The sequence below is a fragment of the Zootoca vivipara genome, chromosome 15 (genome assembly GCF_963506605.1).
Source record: "Zootoca vivipara chromosome 15, rZooViv1.1, whole genome shotgun sequence".
NCBI lineage: Eukaryota > Metazoa > Chordata > Lepidosauria > Squamata > Lacertidae > Zootoca > Zootoca vivipara.
The window spans coordinates 35,680,542-35,707,029 of NC_083290.1; the positions used below are offsets into that span (position 1 = coordinate 35,680,542).

Sequence of the window (26,488 nt, forward strand, 5' to 3'; positions counted from 1 at the left end):
CCTTTTTAGCTGGCAGTGTCCTTAGTCCTGCTCATCACTCTTGCAAGGAAATGGATATTCTAAAAGACAGGGTCAGAATGTTCACCGATTTCAACTCCATGAACCAGATGTGCAGGAGAGCAGCAACACCCAGCCTAACACCAGCCTAGAGGACTGCAGGTCTAATACTGTCTTAATTATCCCCAAGCAAAATAAAAAAATTCCTTCAGTAGCACCTTAAAGACCAACTAAGTTTTTATTTTGGTATGAGCTTTCGTGTGCATGCACACTTATTCAGATACACTTGAAACAGAAGTGTCAGACCCTTATATATATATATACAGAGGGTGGTGGGGGTGGGTGGGAATGGGTGGTGGGCTGATGGGAGTGGTAAACCTGTAGATGGCTGTTAACGACTCAGACCAACACGGCTACCTACCTGTAACCTTAATTATCCCCAAAGCACCTTCTTACGCTATTAACCTCCCTGACCCAGGGCAACCCGCAGCACACAACTCAAGTAAACCATCCTGAGTATAACAACAGGAATTACTTATGGCCCAGTGAGTGTCACTACCATTGACAGATCATGGACGTCTCTAGGAAAGAAAGTACACTGGGGAAACCCCAAGTCAACGTCACACAGTGTTTCATTTGGAGAACGTGGTCCACCTTGACCCTGAACAGATTAGGAACAGCGTGCAAAAGAGTACCTGGACTCTGGACCACTAATTTGTAAAGCCTGTCCTCTCATCCCAGATAAATGGAATAAGACTGAATTTGTAGATATTCACATAGCTGCCAAGTTTTCACTTTTCTCGCGAGGAAGCCTATTCAGCATAAGGGAAAATCCCTGTAAAAAAGGGATAACTTGGCAGCTATGGATATTCAACAACACCCCATAGCATGCTGAGCCCTAAAGGCCAGAGCTCATTGGTGAAGCATGTACCCTGCATGCAAAAGTTACCGAGTTTTAATCCTGCTATCTTCAGGTAGGGCTGGAAAAGACCCTCATCTGGAACCCTAAACTGCTGACAGTCATTGTAGGCAACATTGAGCTAGGAGTGGACCTATGGGTTGAACTACATAAATCCCTAAGGATCAAATTAAAATGAGCAGAGTGATTTACAGAACTTGTAGAACACATCCCAAGCCAAAATCCTGAACAGAGATTTAAAGTCAACTGTTCCATGTTTTATAGTGGGCCCTGTGTCATAAATATCTATAGGAAATTGATCTCCCAGTAGGCAGGAAACCCTTTTCCTATCCAACCTGCTCTTATTGCTGTAATGAACTGAGAGGCAGGGTGTGTGGGGGTGGAGGGTAGAGTGCTGATGAGCCAGCATTCCCCCACTTTTGAAGAAATCCCTCAGGTAAGAGTGACTACAAAAATGATGCAGAAGGGCAGCATTCTCCCTCTCAACTAAAACTTCTCCTTCAAGAGAACATGGGGAAGCCATGATTCTGTGTGTGACATCGCAGGCCGTTGGCATGGAAACAATGAGTGTCCAGGATTGATAATGGGGATGATTATTGCAGGGCAGGATCAAGGGACAAAGCAGCCACGAGCAGGAGAATAAAGGGAGGAGAAGGACATAAGAGTGTGAATTAAATGCAGGTGATAACAAGGACACCCCACACACCTTTGGGTGGCATATGCACAAGCCCTCACCTGGTTTCTGAAACTAACCGCAATCTAGGAATTGTAGGCTGAGCTCACAGTAGCTTCAACGCGCCAGTTTTGCCAGAGAACACAAGAGAGGGAAACACTACAGATCTCAGAAGCTGCCAGTTGGGCCGTAACCTGTGCCAGGAGCTGCCTAGAGAATGCAAACAAAAGGCAAAGGAAGCAACTACCCCTCCCTCCTGGTCAAAATGAGGCTCCTGGGATGAGCTGTGTTCGATGTCAAAACGTTGTATCAACAGAAGTCAATGCAAAGGCCACAAACCAAGGATGCAGGGGTGTCATGCTTCCAGAATTTCCCAGACCTATCCAGAATACTGCAGGCAGAAGCAGTGTCCGGTCAGAGATTGCTAAAACGTCCGGGAAAATCCAGGCGTATGTGTCAGCAGTGTTTTTCTCTATTTTTCTATTTTAAAAAATAGCTCAAAAACTACATTTTTTTGCGAATCTGCCAGAAAACCTCAACAACTGTCCAGGTTTTCACTGTTTGAAATATGGCAACTCTAAGCTAAGGGGAAAGACATAGCACCCACTGGTATACAAGCACTCACAGAGGCTTTCTCTGGTGCCCACATGGTCCCCTCCCTGGGGCCTCTCCATCCACTGAAATTAGACTCGAAAGAAGCATACATACTACAGCAGGCAATACGCCATGTATGTGGCACACCGAAGTCTCCTGCTTGAAGCCAGTCTTGGTTTTTGCCCACCAGGGTTTCTCTGGCTGCATCACAAATTGCTGATTTGTTAGGTAAATATTAAAGTGGCTACACTGAAGTTAGGGAGACTGCAAGGTATACAATTTGTGATTTGCTATTATGCAATACTAGCACATTAAAGTGCAAGTAGATAAATAGATACCGCTACAGCAGGAAGGTAAACGGCGTTTCTGTGTGCTGCTCTGGTTTGCCAAAAGTGGCTTTGTCATGCTGGCCACATGACCTGGAAGCTGTACGCCGGCTCCCTCGGCCAATAACGTGAGATGAGTGCCGCAACCCCAGAGTCGGTCACGGCTGGACCTAATGGTCAGGGGTCCCTTTACCTTTATTATGCAATACGGGAAGTCTTCAGGGTCTCCTGTCTTGCCTTAAAGAGAATGCATTGTGGAGACAGGAGAGATACAACACAAGGAAAACATGAAGAGGGGCCTAAAGGGATCACACCACGTGATTAGTGGGGCATGTGGGAAAGCTAGGAAATGATCAACAGATCACTATTCTAAAGCAGGGCACATCAGAATCTGTAACTTATCTGCAAGACAGCAATAGGTTGAGAGTGGGAGAGGCTGAAATCCCTACAATACAGGCTCTTTACTGGGTGGCCTTCAACACGTCAGAACAATTCCTCAGCTAAACCGATCTCACAAAGTTCTTTGCATGAATAGGCCAGCGATAGGACGCAGGTGGCGCTGTGGGTTAAACCACAGAGCCTCGGGTCCCAGCTCCTGCCAACCTAGCAATTCGAAAGCACGTCAAAGTGCAAGTAGATAAAAAGGTACCACTACAGCGGGAAGGTAAACGGTGTTTCCATATGCTGCTCTGGTTCGCCAGAAGCGGCTTTTGTCAGGCTGGCCACATGACCTGGAAGCTATACATCAGCTCCCTTGGCCAATAACGCGAGATGAGCACCACAACTCCAGAGTCGGTCACGGCTAGACCTAATGGTCAGGGGTCCCTTTACCTTTTAGGCAACCTAAGGCCCGGGGGCCAGGTGCAGCACAATCACCTTCTCAATCCAACCTGTGGACGGTCCGGGAATCAGCGTGTTTTTACATGAGTAGAATGTGTCCTTTTATTTAAAATGCATCTCTGGGTTATTTGTGGAGCATAAGAATTCGTTCATCCCAATATATATATATATATATATAGTCCAGCCCACCACATGGTCTGAGGGACGGTGGATCATCGGCCCACGGGTGAAAAAGGTTGCTGACCCCTGTGTTAGGCAATAGAAACATTAATATTTTCACTTTTCTTATTGCCACAGAATCAGAGTCTCAGCAAACACTTTCCCTTACCACAATTTTGGGGCACTGCTACTATGATGTGACCATATTTTACAGGTGGTTCATAGAGGCACAAACTGATTTCTGTCCTATCCAGGGACATTCTGTTTCTAGAGAATTTGAAAGGATAGGCAAGAATACAGTATTTTCATTCTTTTATTTTTCAAATAGGCATTTGGAAAATACTGAATATCTTTTTTTTTTTTAGTTCAAAAGTGACATTTTTAAAACGCATTAGTCCTGGCATTGTTATACACAAAAGAAACTTATGTTTATAGAGGAAGAATGTGATTAAAATATTCCATGCAACACATTCTTTTTTATTACCCCCGCCGCCCAGTCTCAAACATTTTTCATGCTAAATATAAAGAGGAGAAACAAGAGAAGAAAACCAATTTCTACTCTAGAACTACAGACCCCATTTGTTGGTCTTTTCCCCCTCCAGCTCCTCTCCTGCAGGTTTACATCAACAATCAAAAGGACTCGGAACCCTTACAATCTGATCCCGATCTGGACCAGTGTGCCGGGGAATGGATGTTGAAACCAACAAGGCCTTGAAACATGTGCATGTTTTATATTCCCACTCAAGTCATGCTAATGAACCAAAGCCACTCAGAGCGACACTTTATAGAGTCAAATGATACCCAATAGCCACATCTTCAAGCTCTGCAACCCACTGCCAACAGCTTGGTTTGCAGCCCAGTCCATTGCAGTAGTTCAGCTATGGACTATAGCATCTGCTTTGGGCATGCATGTTCCTGCAACAGAACTTATGCTGCCTGGATCCCCTTATGGCTCCACAGATGCATGTGCAGTACTATATAATGCCACACAGATCCTTGCTAGAGGTCCTGCAGAGTGATAAAACTATTTGAATCCAGCTGTAAACAAATATGAAATTCAGATACAGTAGAAGTCAGCACCACCTCAGTCACCCAGATATATTCAAATTACCTGTAAAGGTGGAGGGGGGGCGGGATGGAAAAGAACTGGAAAGAATACTGCTCCAGTCGTAACCCAATATTAACAAACACTGTCAAAATGTTAATAGTTACAGGTGGGTAGCCATAATGGTCTGCCGTAGTCAAAACAAAACAAAACAAAAAATTCCAGTAGCACCTTAGAGACCAACTAAGTTTGTTACTGGTATGAGCTTTCATGTGCATGCACACTTTATGGAAAGTGTGTGGAAGGAAAGGGCCTGAACATAGCAGGCACTTGGTCGTGAGGATGCACATTTGTGTTATCTGCTTACAGGCACATTTCACTCACCACAGAGTCACTCTTGCCCCTACCCTGTGCTATGATGCCTTACGAAGATGCACCCAATGCTATTTTATCTCCCTTTACTTGTCTGTGTAGGAATGATGTGGTAGCCATTCACTTATGCAGGAGAAAGTAAAGGAAGCTAAATCTTCAACCGGACAGGGTGAATCCACCATCTGGTACAGGTTTTGCCTCGCCCCACCCTACATGTCCCAAATTATGGCATTTTTTACTTTATCCTACAGAACTCAGCGGGAGCCACTGAGAACACAGCCTGCCCACATAACCCCATTCTGGGCATTTACGGCACCTTGGAAATTGCCTTTTCATATGTCATATTTAGAATGCCTCTCCATTCCTCCCACTGATTTAAAAGTCAGTTACCCACCTGAAAATGAGCACAGCATTTGAATGTTGATGGGGGGGGGAGCCCAGCTTGCATTTCAAATATCGAGCTTTAGAGACTGCAGCAGTAGATTCCAAAGTAAGGTGTTTTGAATGCAGAATTCATGTCAGTGTGCAGCACCAGCAGCTTATCCCAGACAACTGCATTATCCTGGAGTGATTGTAAATCAATCCTCAATCCTACATTCACTTCCCCTTTATTTTCTTCACAAAAGCCTTTGCCAACCAGGCACCCTTCAAATGTTTTGGACTACAACTCCCCCTGCTGGATGGGGCCAAAGGGACTTGTAATCCAAAACATCTGGAGGACACCAGGCTTGCAAACGCTGCTCTACAACTATGCAAATATTCTGTCCAGAGTCAATCTTCCCTAACTATCTGGTAGGGCATCTAGAATATTTCTTACAGAACAGGCCATTCTGGGGTCCTTTGCCCTTCGCTTCTCAAGTCCTCTTTCTGAATGCAGAAGCAGTAATAAAGTCAAGGGGAGAACCTTTTCTATCATTATCAGAGAATTAATTCCTATTTTAAAAGAACCAGTTTCAGTACTTGCCAGAGACTAACGGGTAGAAGCTCCAACTGTTACAAAAGAAAGAAAATTGAGAGATACCCGTTTCCAGGGGAGAGAGTCGTTCTGCTCAGCAGCTGCCCCCTTTCAGAGAGAGGCAAAGGAAATCCAAAGGGAGGATTAATAGAAGAGCCATCTGCCATGGAGCTGGCACGACACAGCATAAGAGGAAGGCTGGCACCTGCCAACAGGTCCAATGGGCATTGCTGCAAGGGCACTGCAGCCAAAGTGGGGTCTGGAATGAGTACAGACCTACCGAAGGGCTTGAAAGGATGCCTGAGCTCAAGGTGGGTATCTAAACAAAGTACTGTTGAAAATTAGACTTGCGACTGTAAGGAAGCAGGGACTTATAAATTGTTCAGGGATCTCCTCTGAGTATTCCGGATCATAGTGTGCTCTTGGTTAGAAATCTTATAATAATAGTAATACTTAACACTTGTATAGCACTTACAAGAGTTCAAAGTGCTTTACATGCATTCTCTAGGTGTAATTCTTACAACAACCCTATAAGCTAAGTCAGTATTATTATACTCATATTGCAGGTGGAGGTGGGGGTGATGGGAGGTTGTGAAAGAAAGGTTTGCCTAAGTTCATGGCAGAGATGACATACGGACCTTCCTGATTTATAACTCATTCTCTTAGTCGCTAGACTTTTATAGCCACCAGTTTTTTCACTTAAAGCTGGAAGAAAATTGCTCCCATGTTTTCCACTCTCTGTGGAATTTGTTGGCATTAACATTTTTTGATTGCATGATTGATTATATTTTGTCAATTTTGCAGTTCCATGTTTTCTACTAACCCCACTGCTGGAGGGAACTATGAGGCTTTATTTTATTTTTTTCCCTGAGTGACATTTGACTACTACTGGTCCTGTTAGCTAGGGATCATGGGAGTTGTAGGCCAAAACATCTGGAGGGCCGCAGTTTGGGGATGCCTGCTGTAGAGTAACTTCTCGCCTCAGGCCTGCTGAAGTCAGTCAGGGGACTGGGATTCCCCAGCTGCCACGGGAAATTTCTGCTGCTGGGTGGGTAACTGAATAGACCTCTGATGGTTCCTATCCTCTCCCTTCAGGTCTCCTTGCCCGGTTCCTGCTCTGTACATCCCCCAATCAAAGTTCCCCCCCACACTTTCCATTTCGTCTCAGAGAGCTACTTATCCGGGGGGAAAGGGATCGCTCCAGTTCTCTCATTCACAGTTACATGATTAATTTGATATTTTGAGTGTACCCAAATAGCTGACTCTCGAGCGGCATTTCACAGCACTTGACAGCCAACTTTCTCCATTACCCAGTGACACACGCATCCAAAGAGCAAATAATAATAATAAATTCTGAGGCAAAATTCAATTTTGACATTCACGTTGTTGTTTTTTATTTTGAGGCCAAAATTAAACTTCAACATCCACATTGGGTGATGGACTTCGAGGTTGCAGTCAATCAAAAGTCAGGTAAGGCCACATATGAGTAGAAGATAGTTGTTATATTAATTGAACAGAAGGTACAAGAAAGAAGATTCCACCTAAACATTAGGAAGAACTTCCTGACAGTAAGAGCTGTTCGACAGTGGAATTTGCTGCCAAGAAGTGTGGTGGAGTCTCCTTTTTTGGAGGTCTTTAAGCAGAGGCTTGACAGCCATATGTCAAGAATGCTTTGATGGTGTTTCCTGCTTGGCAGGGGGTTGGACTGGATGGCCCTTGTGGTCTCTTCCAACTCTATGATTCTACAGCTTGGAGCAGCACAGGTACAGCTATATTGAACATGTAGTAATATAATATTTCATAAATATTACCCAAAGTGCACCATACCCTCAGAGGTAAGAGTGCACCACCACAATTACCACCAAGGACCACTGCTGTTTATACACTGTGCTCAACATGAGAGGTCCTGCTCTGCACCCCACCAATATATGAAATTCAGCACATGTTCACTAGAAGCAGGGTCTTCTTGCTAGTGGCACACTCCATCTTGTGCAAGCTCAGGAGGAGGCTCCAACACTAAATACCTTCAAGGTTTGGGGACTAAATTGATTCGGCACATGTAGACATGGGTCTTCAATTCAATTCGTTGATTTGCTGTATGGTGTTTTTATCATCCTGCTTGAAACAGGTTCCAGAACGAATGAGCAGAGGATTTTTTGATTTTTTTTTAAAGGAAAGCGGTTGTCACTGAAAGGTCCTGCCCAAGAGGGCACAATGAGACAGATAACTCCCCATTTATGCGCATTCAAGGCACGTGTGACCTAGAGTTGCCACCTGTAATACAGGATTGTCCCGTATTTCAATGCAAAATGCTGTGTCCTGTACTAATACTGTACTGCTTTGTCCTTTATTTCAGTTTTTTTCTCTGTCTCTGCCAAGTTAGGGATCCTCTTCAAATACATGTGCTTGAAAGGGTCTATGAAAGGTCATATATTTAAACTCTGGGTAGCCAAACACAGACAAATTTACACATGCAATGGATTGTAATGGGTTGATTTGAAGTAACTTCAGCACCAGATTGGGGGGGGGATCACACCCCCCCCAAAAAAACTGCCCTGCCTGCATTTTGCCAGAACAAAGGTGGCAACCCTAGCGTCACTGTGCATGTACTGTACGCATCGGCACAAACCTGGAAGTGCCCTAGTAGAGTTCAAAAATAGCAAAAATGGCATGGAAACAGTATCTAGCAATCCCACAAGCCTTTGCACTGACCTTTGAGGACTGTAGAGAGTTGAGAGTTTGAGAAAGGAGGTTTGTAGAGATGAGTTGTGGTTTAGTTTTGTGGATTTGGGTTTTTTAAAAAAAAGGGGGGCGTCCAGAGGTTTAGAGGGTGTTTTCAGGCTTTTCCAATGGTGTTCCAAATGTGCACGCCATCACTTAAACACGTAGTGCCTCAGAAAGTATCCCCCGTGTAAATGAGGAGTTGCCTGTATTCTGTTGCCCAAAGGCTCACCCAAATCTTGAGTCAGTCTTAACATCTAAGAGGAGCGAGAGGCTCTGTTAAGCCCAGAACCTAAAATTACCTAACTGCATCACTGCCTCCCACATAAGCAGAAATAGGACTGCAGCCTATAGAACATGCAGAGCAATCCTGCGCATGTCTACACAGGAGTAAATCCTGCTGAGTTCAGTGAAGCTTACTTTGATGTTCCTTCAGATGCTCATTGGCAATTCACACTGCAGAGTCCATCCACAATATTACATTCTTTTATTAGAATTAATAACCACCTTTTCTCTCACTCACAGAGGCGCGCGCGCACACACACACACACACACATCATTTTAAGGTTTAGATCAGGCGTTGGCAACGTTTTCTGCCCGTGGGTTGGAGAATTCGCACGGGCCGCACATGCGCAGAAGTGATTTCCAGTGCCGCGCTGCCCGTGTCCAGTATGCCAGAAATGGCTTCTGCGCATGTCCACAGTGCCGGAAATCGCTTCTGCGGCTGCGCAGGCGCGATTTCCGGTGCTGGGCTGCCCATGTCTAGAATGCCGGAAATGGCTTCTGCGCATGTCCACAGCACCGGAAATCGCTTCTGCGGCTGCGCAGGCGCGATTTCCAGCACCTGCGCAGGTGCAGGCGCCATTTCCGGCGCCACTCGGCGAGTCCCCGTGGCATGCTGCGCCGGTTTAGCACAGAGCGCGGGGGGGGGGGGGACTTGCCGAGCGGGCAGCTTGGTTCATAGGCGGCCCATGGACCGGATGCGGCCCACTAAGGCTGGACGCTGCCGACCTATGGATTAGATTCAACAACGTACTAAATGAATGAGGGACAGAGAAATGCTGCTCAGTGGTCCACCCTTGGGAATTTCTGCTGCCCCAAGGCTGGATCTAGATCTCTGTACCAGCAAGCAAATGCATTTTTTTCAAACCATAAGAGCAATTCTCCCTACGCAAGAAGACACACCTCCTTCCTTCCACTCCAAAGTATTTCAAATAGGCAGTGAACCAATAACACTATTTTGCATCCCTTATTAAACATGAGACCACTGATTGAAATCTACTACAAATAAATAAATAAATGAATAAATAACAACAACAACAACTATTTCAACTGCCACAATTCCATTCACATTGCCAAAATCCAAGACAAAATGTGTGTTTTTTAATTTGAGTTTAAGTGGCCGTGGGAAATGTACTCCCTCGTCTCTTCTACCGGTACATAAATTCCACCTCTATTTGGGTGGCTTTGCTGTCAATGACCTCTAAGGTAATAATAATAAAAATAATAATTAATAATATCCCTCGGCCAGTAAAGCAAGATGAGCGCCGCAACCCCAGAGTCATCCGCGACTGGACCTAATGGTCAAGGGTCCCTTTACCTTAATAATTTTTATTATTATTTATTCATACCCTGCCCATATGGCTGGGTTTCCCCAGCCACTCTGGAGTAGGTTAGGAACATTTGAAGTTTTTTTTATTAGGGTTGGATGCAACAGTGAACACAGTCAGAGGTGGAGTAATTCATGTATGAAAGGAGATGAATGCCAGAAAACCTGTTTAAAGAACAGAAAATGTGTTATACCTGGTCAAACTATTGGTCTACCCAACTCAGTACTGTCTATTCTAAATGGCAACAGCTCTCCGGTCGCTTAACCAAAGGGTCTTTCTTATCACCTGCTGCTACCTGGGATCCTTTCAACTGGAGATGCCAGAGACTGAAGCAGCAGGTAAAATAAAGCAAATATTCAGCCTTATGGAGTTCAATGGAACTTGCTTCCTAAGGAGTGTGCTTAATACCGCAAACTTTGTCTCAATGAGATTTCAAAAACTGTGAATGTATTGCATTCTTCAAAGAAGGCTTTAATGGTTAATTACTTTCACTGTTAAAAATGGGGATGAAAGGTGTGATTCCTTTAGCGTCAGCTTCCATCTGTTCACATATTAAGATAGAAACTAGCATCTTTCTCCATTTTTCTCCTGTCTCTTTATTTTTGTCATGCTTCCTCTTAGCAGGCTATTCCAGTCTCTTTCTGGACTCCTTAACCATTCCTATTCCTCTCTTCTAACTAATCGCTGGTTTTTACATCTTCTGTGAGGTATTATGGCCAGAACTGAATGAGCCAATTCCAAGAAATATATAGTACCAGTTTCATGAAGCCATCATAACGTTTTCCAGCAAAATTATTCATTCCAGTGAATTCATGCCTGGAATTTGGATCACTGGCTTGAATGGTGCTTGTATCTTGCACAGACGTCCATTACCATTCCTAGAAGAACTTTCCATGCATACACAACCTAACAGAAAAAGGGGTGTGGGGAAAGATGACTGCCCTCCCCACCCGGAATCTATCCTCAGTGCTATCACTTATTTCTGAACAATTAATAAATCTTTCACTACAGCAGTAGAGATGCATCATCACTTTTGAATCCCCTGAAGCCCATAAATTTGGTATGGAACCATGTACTGAATTTTTTATTTTCGAAAAACCTGCTTTATCATTTTCATAACGCAGGTGGCGCTGTGGGTTAAACCACTGAGCCTAGGGCTTGCTGATCAGAAGGTTGGCGTTTCGAATCCCTGCAACGGGGTGAGCTCCCGTTGCTCAGTCCCAGCTCCTGCCAACCTAGCAGTTCGAAAGCATGTCAAAGTGCAAGTAGATAAATAGGTACCGCTACAGCGGGAAGGTAAACGGTGTTTCCGTGTGCTGCTCTGGTTCACCAGAAGCGGCTTTGTCATGCTGGCCACATGACCTGGAAGCTAAACGCCGGCTCCCTTGGCCAATAGAGCGAGATGAGCGCCGCAACCCCAGAGTCGGTCACGACTGGACCTAACGGTCAGGGGTCCCTTTACCTTTACCCTTTAACAGCTACCGTAACTTATGCATACCAACTAGTAGCTAAGACTGCAATTCTAACCACATCTACTCAGAAGGAAGTCCCACTGAATTCAATGGAGCTTCCCTTCCAGGGAAGTGGTATTAGAATTACAGCCTAGAACACAGGAAGACTTTCATATCCCAGAAACTGAACTGTTTCAGGAATTAGCCTGTGTCACTGCGAGCTGGCTGAAATTATTTTCACTGCAGATAATAAAGAGTGCCGGGAACAGATTGTGAAAAATACAACAATCTTATCCAGATTATTGGGACTACAGAGCAATGTGAAGTCATTTATAAAGATGCTGAACAACAGCAGGCCCAGAATGGAACCCTGTGGCACCCCCCTTTTCACTTTTTCCCATGATGAGGAACCACTGGTGAGAACTGTTTGGGTTTGGTTAGTCAACGAGCTATAAATCCACCTAATAGTAACATTGTCTAGCCCACATTTTACCAGCTTCTCTGCAAGAATATAATGGGAGAAGATCAAAAGCCTTACTGAAATTAAGACACATTACAATCATCCACAGCATTCCTCTGATCTACCAAGCTTATACTTACTATCTCTCTCTCTATCTATCTATCTATCTATCTATCTACTGTATATAAAAGAATAGTCTGGCATGACTTGTTTCTGAGAAACACATGCAGGCTTTTACTAAAGGCAGTAACCTTTTCTAAGTGCTCACAGACAAACTGTTTAATGATCTGTTGAAGGACCTTTCCTGGTAATAAGCTGACCAGTTGGTAGCTACCTGGGTCCTCTTCTTTCCCCTTTTTGAAGAAGGGGACATCTTCCCACTCCCAGTCCACAGGGACCTCACTTGTTCTCCAAGAATTCTCAAAGATTATAGAAATAGGCTCTGTACCTGCTGCCAAAAACAGCTTGCCAGGTGGAGCTGAGTCACTAGGGTAGCTAAGCGGATGGGGCAAGGCAGCCAGCAAGGTGCAAAAGCACCAGCGGAGCCAATCCAGTACTCCTGCCAGTGCATTTGAACCATGCTACCTCCTGCACCCACCATCTCTCCCAGTAAGCAGCAGCAACCCACCTGCTGGGAAGCTAGCATAGTGGCTCTGCTCACCCAGCAAGCAGTTTCTACCTGCTACCCTGCTTGCCAATTTGCTTCCAGGTTCAATTCAAGGTGTCAGTTTTGACTTCTAAAGCCATAAATGATATAGAGCCAGAATATGTCAAGAACCACTAAGTCTGCAGGAAAATATATATAATTTACTAGCTGGCCCTGCACGCGTTGCTGTGTGTTAGTCTGTGAAATGGAGGGTATTAGCCCTCCTTCAGATCCCCCTGAGCCTCAGAGTCCCCCTGTTTTACAGGTGTTACGGTATGTTTAAACAGGGGTATTGGCGTAGACTCCATGGGGAGGGAGTGGGTGTAGGAGGAGGAGCTGAGGGAATAACGCCACTTGAGGGCGCTGTTTTAGTTTGTGGAAAAGCAGGTTTGTACCTGCGCAGGTATGAGATGTGAGGCACCCGAAGTTCTGCAAACACTCGGGAAGTGGCATGGATCGTTGTGTCCAAATTTTAGGGCGATGGGTCAAGCGGTTACCAAGAAAAGTGGAGCCCACACTTTCACCATTTTTACATTTTTATATATATAGATTTGTGGGTTTATTACCTGCTTTTTGAGGACGTCCTCCACAAAGTGGCTTAAAACACACAAATCCAGATCCATAAAAGCACTTTTAAAAATATAACCAGTAATAATAATAAAATTAAAACCAAAAGAGGCCACAGTTAACTTAGCCATACCCACACCCCAATACATGGCCACTATTTATGACTCCATATTAAAACCTACGGAGAACAGAAATAGAAATTTGGACCTGCCTGCTTTGATTTCCCGCACTAGCAGAATTATCACAGGTGTCCCCCTACCCAGCTTCCAAAAATTAGAACAAGCTCCCCATGGTGGTCTGTCTGACCCCATTACTGCTATTTTATCACAGCAAGGTGTTGTAGACAAATATAATCTGGTTTTATGCTGTTTCTTCCTTTTACCCTATTTAGTTTTACTGGGTCAAAGCAATTGGGTTTTTGTTTTGTTTTTTTGCATTATTCAGTACCGGGGTGTTTTTTTTTGGGGGGGGGAGACTTGACTATTTTATGGAAAGACAGAAAATAAATTCTGATAATAAACAGCAATTCAAACAAGAAGTTAGACATTTCAACAAACGCCCCGAGCAATAACAACAACAAAAGCATCAAAACATCAGTCAAACAACCATATAACAACAGACAGAATAAAAACATCATCAACTTAAATACCCAAGAGAATTAAAAACATCTTGACTTGTCACCTGGAACTTAGCAAAGTAGATGACATAAAAGTGTCCTTGAGGAAGGAATACCACAGCTAAAGTATCCCTACACATAAGATTTCTGAATATCTTCCTTGCTCTCATCATCTTTATAACCTGTACCCAAAGACTCTTTGAACCCTGGGGATATGCAAAGTCCGCACCACACATTTAAAGCTCATGACTTCCTCCATATAATCCTGGGAACTGTCATTTGTTAAGGGTGCAGGGAACTATAGCTTTGTGAGAGGAAAACTACAGGTCTCAGGATTCTTTGCAGAAAGTAACATGCTTTAAATGTGTAGTGTGGAGATCCCAACTGTGCATTGATCAGCCTCTGTATATTGCTTCTGCAAAAACACCTTAGTCTCCTCTGCTATTCTGCTCCACTCCCTGCAGAAACGCCACATTCCTGCAGCTCTCACAACCCCCTGCTCCTCCATATTCCCTGTAACAATATAAATAATGCACCAATGTGCATAGCGTCTAACAGAATTACACAGGTGGAAGATTATTATTTATCATGTTGATAAGGATAAGGTAAACTGACCATTAGGTCCAGTCGTGACCGACTCTGGGGTTGCGTGCTCATCTCGCATTATTGGCCGAGGGAGCCGGCGTATAGCTTCCAGGTCATGTGGCCAGCATGACAAAGCCGCTTCTGGCAAACCAGAGCAGCACATGGAAACGCCGTTTACCTTCCCGCTGTAGCGGTTCCTATTTATCTACTTGCATTTTTGACGTGCTTTCGAACTGCTAGGTTGGCAGGAGCTGGGACCGAGCAACGGGAGCTCACCCCGTCACAGGGATTCAAACCACCGACCTTCTGATCAGCAAGCCCTAGGCTCAGTGGTTTAACCCACAGCGCCACCTGGGTCCCCTATCATGTTGATACTCTGCCTTGTATCCAAGGAGCTCCCTGCTTTATTCCCACAAAATTCCATGTAAGGCAAGTTAGTCTTAAAACAGACTGACTGTCGCCATGATAGAGTCAGGATTAGAACCTGCGTCTCCCCACTCCTAGTCCAGCGCTTTCTCTATTATACCACACTACCTCTCAATTCAAGCCTCTAGTCAGGCATGGCCAAACTTGGCCTTCCAGATGTTTCGGGACTACAACTCCGATCATCCCTAGCTAATAGGACCAGTGGTCAGGGATGATGGGAACTGTAGTCCCAAAACATCTGGAGGGCCAAGTTTGGCCATGCCTGCTCTAGAGGATAAGCCAAAGGCCATGTGCAAAAGGGATCTGAATGAAGGCCAGGGGAGAGGTAGCACAAATCGTATCAGGGAGGCATGTCCCAGGCTGGACCTCCCATGTAATGTCAAAACATACAAAATGGCCAGGTCTTTTGAATGCCATGATTTGTAACCTGCCCCTGCTTTAAATAGAATATATCGTGAGTTTAATATTCTTCCAGTGCTTCCCATGAAAACTTCACTAATGCAGACTCCGTAATCTGCATTCTTTCTGATTTTGGCATATATGTTCCATATTAGGAACCTATATCGCTTGCTATTCCAGACATTGCTCTTAAGGCAGCCAAATTTAATGCATCCCATCATCGTGTTTATATATGGAGGAGTGAGATATACTGTAACATATTTGAAAATATGCCACGAGGTAGCTTGCATAACATGGGATATATAGAGATGAACAGACCTGCCATCCGTATTCAAGTTGCTTTTTTTGAACAGACATGAGAAAAGGATGTCTAGGGTACTCTGGATAATCTCCCCACCCCTCCCTGTTCAGGATAAAGTACCGTAGTAACCAATTGATATTTCCTTCTCAAGTCCCCAAACGTGAGAACAGTCTCCTAGACCAGGCCAAAGGTCCAGCATCCTCTTCTGACAGCGAGCGGGACCCGAATGGAGAGGTGCTCTTCCTGTTGTGATTCTGAGGACCACAACTGGTAAACAGAGGCATAGTGCCTGACAGTGGATCAGCCATCAGGTCCCTCTGCCTCCATCATGTTCTGCATCCCAACCTTCCTGGGCTGATGCTCATGGACACATGCATGCCTCTGCCCCTGTGTGTTGAAGTGAATGCCTGAACATAATTTCTATACGTATTATATTGGAAGCAAAGCCAGTATTTTTCAGTGCACCTTGTAACAGTGCTTAGATCACAGCCTTTAAGCAAACACAGAGCTGGAAAGGGTTCAGAGAAGGGTGATCCGAATGACAAAGGGGTCCTTTCCCTATGTGGAAATGTTACAGCATTTGCAACTTTCCTCTAAAATAAGTAAGAGGTGATGTGATAGAAGTTTATAAAACTTAAACGCGGCATGCCAATTGTGGGTAGAGAAAAGTTTCACCCCTCTCTTATAACACTAAAACTTGTGGACGTCCAATGAAGCTGAATGTTGCATGGGCGTAGGCAGGGGGGCAGGAGGGGGCAATTGCCCCCCCTAGAAGCAGGGCCGCTGGCCAGCCTGCCCCGCTGCCCGCCCGGTGCCGTCTCCCTCTCCCTGGCTGGCTGTGGAGCGGGCGGAGGGAAAGCCAGGCAACCGCTTTGCGCGGCTCTGGGACTTTCCCTCCACCTGCCCCGGCGATTGCAGAGGGGGAGGAGGGGATCGGAGCAGCCTGATTTCGGGCTGATCCTGGCTCCCCCTCGCCCCTGCCGATCGCGGAGGGGGAGGAGGGAGTCGGAGCAGCCCAATTTCGGGCTGATCCTGGCTCCCCCTCGCCCCTGCCGATCGCGGAGGGGGAGGAGGGAGTCAGAGCAGCCCGAAATCGGGCTGATCCTGGCTCCCCCTCGCGCCTGCCGATCGTGATGGGGGAGGAGGGAGTCGGAGCAGCCCGAAATCGGGCTGCTCCGATCCCCTCCTCCCCCTCCGCCATCGCCGGGGCGGGAGGAGGGAAAGCTGGCAAGGGAAAAGGGAGCTTTCCTTGCCCCGCTGTGGCCCCTCCCCCACCCCTTGGCCCCGCCCCTTGGCCCCCCCTGATTTTCATCCTGGCTACGCCCCTGGAATGTTGGAAGATTCAAGACAGAGAAAAGAAACTACTCATAAACTATGGAACTCGCTGCCACAGGAGGCAGTGATGGGCACCAACTTGGGTGGCTTTAGAAGACGACTGGACATACGCACAGAGGCCAATGCTATCAACAGCTACTAGCCAAAATGGCTATATTCTATCTCCGCTGTCGGAGGAAGCACGCTGGGCATCAGAGGTGGGCAGAGCACTGTTGTGCTTATGTCCCACTTGCAGGCTTCCCATGGGCATCTTGTTGGCCACTGGGAGAAGAGGATGCTAGACTAGATGAGCCATTGACTTGACTCCGCAGGCTTATGAAAGCAGATCACACTTAAAAGTCATAGGCAACAAGCATGTGGACCACGCCAAGGTTCCTCCCTAAAGGTTGGCCAAACTGCTGTGGTGGCACCGGAGAGTTGCCAGTTGTAGTCCAATTTCTGTGAGGGCAGAGAAACCTGTCAGTTCGGGTGGAATCAAAACTTCACACAGTTGAACAGAGGGGGCAGGCTGCGGCAAGATGTTGAAAAGGCAAGTTGCCCGAAAGGAGAGGCAAGTTGCCCAAAAGAAGGCGCAGAGAACGGAAGAGACCGAGAAAAGAGGCATCAGAAGGAAGGGAAGGAGGTGGAGCAGGAAGCTTCAGGCAAAGGCCAGCGGAAACCAGGAGCTGAATCAAGAATGGGCTTAACCAGAGAGGAGACTCTGAAGAAATTACACAGCATGCATGCTTAGGAAGGTCTGTATACTCTGGAGACGGTGTGTCACAGAGGCTGGTTAAAAGGAAGCTAAAGGAAGGCGAGTTTGGAAACCATGCTCACATGAACTAACTCTAAATACAGTGGTACCTCCGGTTACGAACTTAATTCGCTCCAGAGGTCCGTTCTTAAGCTGAAACCGTTTGTAACCCAAGGTGCACTTTCTCTAATGGCACCTCCCGTTGCTGCCGCTGCCAGTACACGACTCCCACAAGCATCCCAGGGCAAAGTTTGCAGCCGGGAGCATCTACTTCCGGGTTAGTGGAGCTCGTAACCCGCAGCGTTCACAAGGAGAACGGTATGTAACATGAGGTTCCACTGTACATGTAAAAATAAAAACATGTGAAATAATCTTTGGAGGTCTTTAAGCAGAGGCTTGACAGGCATATGTCAAGAATGCTTTGATGGCGTTTCCTGCTTGGCAGGGGGTTGGACTGGATGGCCCTTGTGGTCTCTTCCAACTCTATGATTCTATGATTAATCTCTCCCATTCACTCCTGCCTCCACTTAGAGGATATCAATAGCTACTAGGCATGATAGCTGTACTAAGTTCAGTACCAGAGGCAATATGCCTCTGAAAACTAGTGACTTCGAAGGGAACTTGAGCAGGAGGGTGCTAATGCATTCAGATCCTGGTTGTAGGCTTTCCAAAGGTTGGCTACTCAGTATCAAAACATTTATTGGCATCACTTACAAACATTCAAAGTACCCAGGGCCGCCTTAAGCGCCCCTGGCGCCGTGGTGCGCCGGATCTCTCTGGCGCCCTCTCGCCCCGTTTCCCAGCGTGGTGGGCGGAGCGCGCAGTGCGGCTGCCACAGGCGCAGCTGCGCGGCGGACCGGCCAGCCAGCGGGCGGGCGCAGCTCGCGGCGCCCTCCTGGTGGGCCAGCACCGTGGTGCCCTGCGCCACCCAGCCTGGCCGTAGGGCCGGCCCTGAAAGTACCAGTAAATAATCCAGTACGATCTCATCGTCATATCATCAGTACAGTCATACCTCGGTTTAAGTACGCCTTGGTTTGAGTATTTTCAGTTTAAGTACTCCGTGGACCCGTCTGGAAGGATTAATCCACTTTCCATTACTTTCAATGGGAAAGTACGCTTCAGGTTAAGTACGCTTCAGGTTAAGTACAGACTTCCGGAACCAATTGTGTTTGTAAACCGAGGTGCCACTGTTCAGTCACTTGCCAAAGGGAAGAGGGGCCAGCAATCTATTTCACCTCTGGGGGTCTTCAACAAGGGCAGGGTCCTGTAATGTACTTTGGCAGCAAAAGAACAAATAGAGGAATTTAGCTACTGTCTTGGTGAGCTCCTGATCTCTCCCCTGCAATAGGAAGCGTATAACCTCTGTCTCCGGTTTCCATATTGGGATACATAGTTGGTCTAGTAATTGTCGGTGGAGATAATCATACATTTTACATTTGAGGACCATGTGAGCTAGAGTTTCCTCCAGGTGAGCATCACATGGACATCCATCCATCCCCCCAAACCTACCCCAGAGGAGGTTAGAGGGATTACCGTAGAATTGAACCTAGCCAGCAAGAAAGCCCTTCTTTCTTGCGGGTTAAACAAAAATTGTAGATAATTGGGGTTAAATTCCTGCGCCCAAGAGAGTTGAAAATAAAAAGGGGAACATGTTTTTTCCGCAGCTGAAATTAGTTCCTGGCGCTCTATGTCCCATAACCTAGTTTTTAACATGGCTTTGGCGATTGGGAAAGCCACGGCACCTAGGAGATCCTCTGAGAGTCCAAGTTACCGTATCTTTGTACAAAACACTTGTAGCCCTGGGGAAGGGAAGGAGTCTGACAGAACTTCGCTAAGTCATGTGTCTGCTGAAAAGCAAATGTTTAGCCAGCATAAGAAGAAACTCGTTCAGGCAACTGTCTCTAACTTATGTTGGCCTCCCTCAAGATGTAAGGCTGCATAAGGTACACACCGTGGGACAGCGAAAATCTTAAATAAAAGGCTGTCTGCACTCGTTCCAGGTTGGCTACTGTAGGAACAGAATCCTGGACTGGATGGCCTTTGGACTGATCCAGCATAGCTCTCCTTATGTTCATTCCTCTTTCTCTGTTTTCTCTGCTTTACAGTCTGCTCTAGGCCAGCCTCCACCTGCCTCCTTTTTTTTACTTACAACCACTCCAGCTAATCTCAGTGTTGCCCCTTGGAGAACTCAAAAGGGGGGAGGATGGGGACACAATAGTTGGCTGCTGTGCCTGTCATTAGCTCTGGGTCACTTGGCGAGAGCAAGAAAAAAAGGCTTTCTCTATGGTGGCATCCAAGCTATAGAAATCGCCTCCTAGACAAATTAACTTTGGCCTGTCATTGCTGGCATTTTGTCACCAAATAAAGACTTTTCTGTTGAGGCCAGCGTTTGAAGTGCTTTCTCATTCGTGTCTCCCTGCTGTATTGATCTGCACTGCTGCCGTCTTATTGTATTGGATTTGTATGATATTTTGTCCGATTCATTTTTTAAAAACTTTGTAAGCCACCTGCAGCGGGAAATTGGTGTGAAAACCCCGAGAATAAATAAATACCGCAGCGCTGTGACCTGGGGACCCCTAAGGGGAGGGGTTAGGCAGGGGTGGTGCAGCCCATTTTGCCGCCTGAGGCTAAACAGGAAGTGCTGCCCTGCCCTGCCCTGCTGCTGCTGCTCCTGCCACCACATCTGCTGCTGCCAACACCACCTGCTCTGCCGCCACCGTGCGCCCTGCCAGGCGGTGCCAATTTCAGGCAAGATTATGGCACTTTGGGGCAAGATGTCGCCCCAAATGGATCTGAACTTGCCTGAAATCAGCACTGATTGTGGGGGCGCACCTGGGGAGCTTCTGACACCCGAGTAAGAGGCCTTTCCCTCCTTAATCAATGGCTGGGCTGGCTCTGGGGTTAGGACAAAAAAGTAATGGCAGCTGGCAAGGGGGAAAGAGCTGCACCTCCCGGTAATTGCACATTTTGATTTGAACCGGAAGCCACCCAAGTGGTACCCTCCAGATGTTGCCAGACTACAACTCCCATAATCTCTGGCCTTTGGCTGTTGTTAGTCCAGCAACATCTGGCAGGCGCCATCTAGGCTATCTCCGAGAGGAGCCGCAGCCAATTCTTTGTCGCCATGCTTCTGGTGTGGCCAACTTGTGGGATGCTTTTTCATTTTCTTCCTCCCCAATTCTCTCACACACTTGTGCTTGCACACATTCAGCGAACTACAACACAACATGCTGCAAATAGTTAAGATAGGGTCACAGAAGCCTGGAGCAGAAGAAGACCAGAAGTCAAAGAGCCAAGTCATTTATGAAATAGCTCTGGGACTGCAGGAGTATCTATTCTTCAGTGGTTAGTAGAGAGGAAATTAATCTAGCTCCCAAAGGCAAAGAGCAGTGAATATTATCCTAGGTGAAAAGGTTGTGAATGTTAAATGGCAAACTCCTGAATGACGGGTGCAAGCAAGGTTGTTCCTCTGAGGGAGAAATTCCAAGCATTGAAGACCACAGGATATACAGTAGTTGATACTGTCATCCCATATCACAGCCTGTGAGATTAATGCAAATCACAGGCCTTTCCCTCCACCAATCACATTAAAGTTCTTCCAGATTTGGAAACGGCTTTTTTTCTTTTTCTGATGAAAGCACAGAGTTCTGGAGAAATTCACCTGGGATTCCACACTCAATAACAGATATAGCTAACAGCACTACTATTGCGGACAAAAACAACCCACTGTCTAAGAATCAAAGATAATTATGGCAAAATAATCAAGCAGTAAGAGACTGCTATAGGAGACGGGGAAGACCAAAACCACAAAATCAGCAATACTCTTACAAGGAGGAATAATAGGCTTCTTATGAAGTGGGCTCCAGTCCATCAGAGCTTATGGCGTAATATATCTAATAGGCTAAGATGCTAGAGAACTCTTTCTGGGTTTCCTGTAACAGACTAAGATGTCTCTCTGGAGCTGGTAGCAGAGTACAAGTGTTGAATGGGAGAGTATTTCAAAAAACGGACAGATACAGGCTTAGTCTGTTGATCCTGAACAGAATCCAATTCTTGAATTAAGAGGATGCGGCCTAATTACCCTTAAGTCTTAAGACTTCTGCTGATGCTACTGAAATTGTGAAGCCACCCACTTAAGTCTGTTCAATTTCCCTAAGAGAATCCCGCCCTCTATAAAGGTGTCGCCTTTGGTCCCCACATCACTCATAACTGTAGGAGCCCAGAATAAGATTTATTAATGCAGACATCAACCGGGAGGAAGGAAGAAGGAAGGAGCCGCATCACAAAGATGCTAAAAGAAAGGCAGATTTGGGCTGCGTCCAGAATCACAATTCCCTCCCCCCTCAGTTTCTAGGAAGAACAGCAGCCGGCTGGCAGCCATGTGTACCAGGAAGGCAGGCCTAGGGAATATGGCCTTCCACATTTGAGAGCCTCTCAATTCACCATTGCAAAATGAGATGCATTAAGTACAGAGTGAGGAATCCGCCTTACGGTAACTTCAGAGGATCGGCCTATCTTCTTCAGTGTTGTCTACACTGAAAGAGGCTCTCCAGGATTTCAGGCAAGTCCTCTGTGGAGATGCCAGGGATAAAATATGGGACCTTCTGAATGCAAGCCCATGCTAACCTATGACACTTCCTCAAATACATGTGTGCTCTGAGTTATGGGAGTTTGCACATGCCTGCAACTCAGACCCACTGATCCCAAAGAGTCCTTCTATTACCAAACGGGGTTGTGGGGGGCTGACAACTGTTACTCAGTGGGCATAACACACTTAACAGCCCTCTCACCTCAATTATTTACTCAAGTGTCCCAGGTCTGAGCCCTGGCATGAAAAGCAGGTCTAGTAGCACCTTAAGAACAGAACAATTAGTAAATGCAGATGCTTCCTTTTCTCTGTTTTTCCCCAGTACGTTTGAATTGGATTGCACGAAAAAATAGCCTGAGCTGCTCCTGTATCCTCTAACAGCAGTTTAATCTGCTGGTACCATTTTAAAAATAAAATAAAATAAAACTTCACCCTCTAATTCCTGAAGACCAAATTACTCTTTAGGCACAGTCACAGAGGTCAGTTCAAAAGATGGCAATCCTAAATTAGTATTGGCATGTCCAAGAGCTGCTCAAAATATTACTGAGCTGCATGCCTATGTTCACCAATTAGTGTCCATTCAACAAGATGCTTGAGTGACTGGGGGGGGGGAGGGGATGGTCAAAATACAAGGACCAGGGGAGGAATCCCATGAAGCTGATTGGCTGGTGATTCAGAAGAGGCAGATGCGGGAGAATAAAGATTCAGTTCACATTTAAAGCCAAAATTATCCAAGTCACATTTTCTGAAACAACATGAGAACCGAAACATAGCCATCCCTCGAAATCTGCACTTATCCAACTTTTGCAATGCTCCATCCAACAAATGTTTACAAAAGTGCACATAGATTAGGTAAAAGTGTGCATAAAAAATGAATATATTAGTGAAAATAGCATACAAAAATGCATATTAGAAGGATTTGTTAGTCGACAAAATGGATATTAGTATTTTTTTAAATGCATTTATTAGGAGAAATTTACACTAAAATGCTGGAGAATTATCAAAAAGAAAATTCATGAATTGCTGCAGCAGACATGTGATGAACCAAAGGCTGGGAAAATGAGAAGCTGAGAGAACCAAAATTGACAATCCCTACCATCCCTAAGGAAAGGCAAAAGGAAGTACCCACAAGGTGTGGTGATAGCCACTAGATGTGGTGATAGCCAGATGGTTTAAAATTGGGATTAGGCAAATACACTGAGCTTGCTAGTTGAACTGACTCCAAGTTCAGATGCAATATGGCTCTGAATACCAGTTGCTTAGGAAGAACAGCAGCAAAAAAAGCAATTGCCCTCACATCCAGCTTGTGGGTCCCTAAAAAAAAAATCTGATACCGGTAGGCCACTGTAAACAACAGGAAGCCTTTGGTTTCCTCCAGAAGGGCTATTTTGAAGGTCTCCATCTTCTTCCCAGTTCCCATTTTTATCATGTCTGAAGCTGTTCATGGTAGTACACTCTCTGTAAGGCTCACTCCTTGCAACATCTTATTATAGGGCATGGAGCAGCAGGCAAAGAGGAAACCCAAGCTTCATAACTGTGCAGAATGCCAAGCACACACACAAAGCTCAGCCTGCCTGGCCAGCAGCCAGATTGCTGGAGAAAGCTTGCAACACCTAGCAAAGGATGCCTGGAATACTGCCTTGTCTCACACACCCCAGCAATAGGCTCGCTTTTCCCGCTGCAGAGATGCCACCATCCCTGGACCTGGGTGGCCGAGCCATGGCTGTTTCAACGCCAAGCTTCCCGTTATCCCATTCCGCCAGGACTCCCCTTCCCAAGAGACATCTAGGCAGGCTGGAGAGTGCCCCCGAGCATGTGCAGAGTTCCCGACTAGTAAGTTACCCCATGCAAGGAAGGAGCGAGAGTAGAGCGGGCTGATCTACGCCGGCGGCACCTCTCCTTTAAAAGGAGGAAGGTAAGACTGCACCAATGGGCGAGTGGGCTCCCCACCCCTCCCCACTCTTACGCAATACACCCGCTCCAAGGCCCTGGCCGGATCTAAGCAAGAGGCAACTACTACTCCCACCCCCCACCCAATCCACGCATTATTTCTTCTCCCCTCCTCCAATCGCCATTTCCTCCCCCTCGCCTTTCAGGTGTCGTCCCTCCCCAGCAAAGAGCAACCCCGCTTCTTCCTCTCCGCCCTCCCCTCAGTTTCCTCGCCAGGCAGACGCGCTGCCAGCCACCCCCGCTCCCCAGCGTGGAGCCAGGCAACCAGCTCTCCAGCCAGCCAGCCCCCCACCCCACCCCACCCCTCCGCGTCCCCACTCCGAAGCCCACGCACTCGTAAGCGCGCAGGCGGAGAGAGCGCACCTACCGGCGAGGGGGAGCCCCCCCGCGTGTTTCCCCCCCACCCCGCACAGCGAACTGCCCGACCCGGTGCCAAAGAACATCCGATCGCCGTAGCGATCCCTTCCCTTTCTCCCCCGGGGGGGCTACCCGCCCTGCCACGTGCTTTTGCTGCGCGCCCGCGGGAGCCCGACGAGCAAGCAGTTCTCCCGGCTGGAAGAGGCAGCCGAGAGCCCAGCAAGCAGCAGCAGCGGCACCGCCACTGCAGTGAAGGCGCAACCCTCCGCAGCCACCACTCTCCTTCCCCGGCGCCGCCGGGAAATCAATCTCCGACGGAGGGAAGCAGCAGGGCGGCGTCGGGACCGAGAGAAAGGCGCCCCCCCCCCAAAAAGGATCGCGGGTTGGAGAGGGATCGCCCGTCCCCACGCATCATATTGTTGCCTGGTGGGGCTCCGCAGCGTGCGTCATGGCTGCGCAGCGCGGCGAGCCCCTCTCTCTCTCTCCAGGACCCCCCCTCTCTCGGCAGATCACCCACCCCACCCCCGACGAGTCACGCTGGGGAAGGGGCTGCCGCCGCCCCGCTGCTCGCCTTCCCCGCCACCAGGCCCGCCTCTCCATAGCCAGCCCCCGGCCGGGCCTCCCACATTGCAAGCCGTGGGGCTGGCAGCCGGTTAGCCGTCCAGGCCCCAACGCAAGCGGCGAGAGGGGAGTGGGGTGGGGAGCAGTCTTTGCTTTAGGGTGGGGGGGGGAGGGTGCTGTGAGGGGATCGCCCCTGCGCGTCTTCTCTCCCGCCCATCCCGTGCCCGTGCGAGGCGCGGCGCCGGCTCCTTACTTGCCAATTTCCTCGTACAGCTGATACTCGTCGGTGAAGCGGGTGCAGGTCACGGTCGTGGCCATCGCGGCTGCAGCTTCGCTCCGCAATGAGCCGCCCGGGCTCCGCTCCGGCTTCGGCTCCGGCTGGCAGCGGGGGGAGGAGGGGCGGGGGCGCGAGCTTGGCTGGCAGGCGGGGAGGAGGAGGAAGGAAGGAGGGGGGGGCGACGCTTCAGATCGGGGGTGAGAGAGATAGAGACGCCCAGCCCGCTGCGTGCGGCAGAAGGCGGCTCCTGCTACGCGAGCGAGTGAAGCTCCTCGGCGAACAGCGAGCCCGGCACTGGGCAGAGCCCGGGAGAGCTGCCAGGGGAGGGCCGCCGGCAAGCAGCAGCCTCGGGGGAGGGCGATCCCCCCTACCGCGCACCAGCCGCCCCCGGGCGAAGGAGGGGGGGAATTGCTGCAGCCCCTTTCCCCGTCGTCGCCAAAGCGGAGCGTGCTGCTCAGCCTCGACGGGGCGGCGCAGGTGCAATGGGGGGGGGGGGCGGGATCAACAGCAGCTCGAGGAAGCGGCTCGCTCGGACCTCGCGGGTTCCCTCTTTCTCCCCAACCCCGGTCCGCCTGCACCTGCTTCGGGGAACTTCCGCGCGCAACGGAGGGGCCGTTCCCCACGTGCGCCGCCCGCCCCGAGTTCTACCAGCCTCGCTCCCGTGCAGCCCAATCAGAATCACTCCCCTGTCCTCTGCAGTTACGCGCCCACCCACTTCTCTGGTTTGCAGGCTACTTCGCAGGGCTGTTAGGAAGGTAGCTTGGAGTGAACTGCTTGGAGGGTGCGCGCGTGCGTGTGAGTGAGAGAGAGAGAGAAGCGTAATTCATCATCTTCAGCCCGAACAGGCCCCTCCCTAAGGATACCTACTTCCACTTTTGCGGCGCGATCCTAAGCTTCTTTACTCAGAAGGCCCGCTGTGCTCAGTGAGACTTGCTCCCCAGTAAGTGCGCTGAGGTTTGCACTTTGCAGTCACTGTCCATGTTTTCGCTCAGTTCTCATCTTCCCCGGGTCCAATTCGGACGGAG

The 26,488-nt window shown here is 47.9% G+C and overlaps 1 protein-coding gene across 17 annotated transcripts in view; it reads right to left on the reverse strand.

The window, feature by feature from the left end:
* CAMK2B (calcium/calmodulin dependent protein kinase II beta) overlaps positions 1-25,730 on the reverse strand; it is a 200,017-nt gene extending 174,287 nt beyond the window's left edge. For 4 of the 17 annotated variants that reach the window (XM_035139083.2, XM_035139080.2, XM_035139082.2 and 1 more), the window contains exon 1: positions 25,440-25,729. In XM_035139083.2, the coding sequence (XP_034994974.2) occupies positions 25,440-25,504 (65 nt within the window). In that variant the 5' untranslated portion in view covers positions 25,505-25,729. Of the gene's footprint in view, positions 1-25,439 lie in introns of all 17 variants that reach the window. The other 13 variants (XM_035139100.2, XM_035139099.2, XM_035139102.2 and 10 more) reach the window with 8 other exon arrangements.
* Between the last annotated feature and the right edge of the window lie 758 nt (positions 25,731-26,488).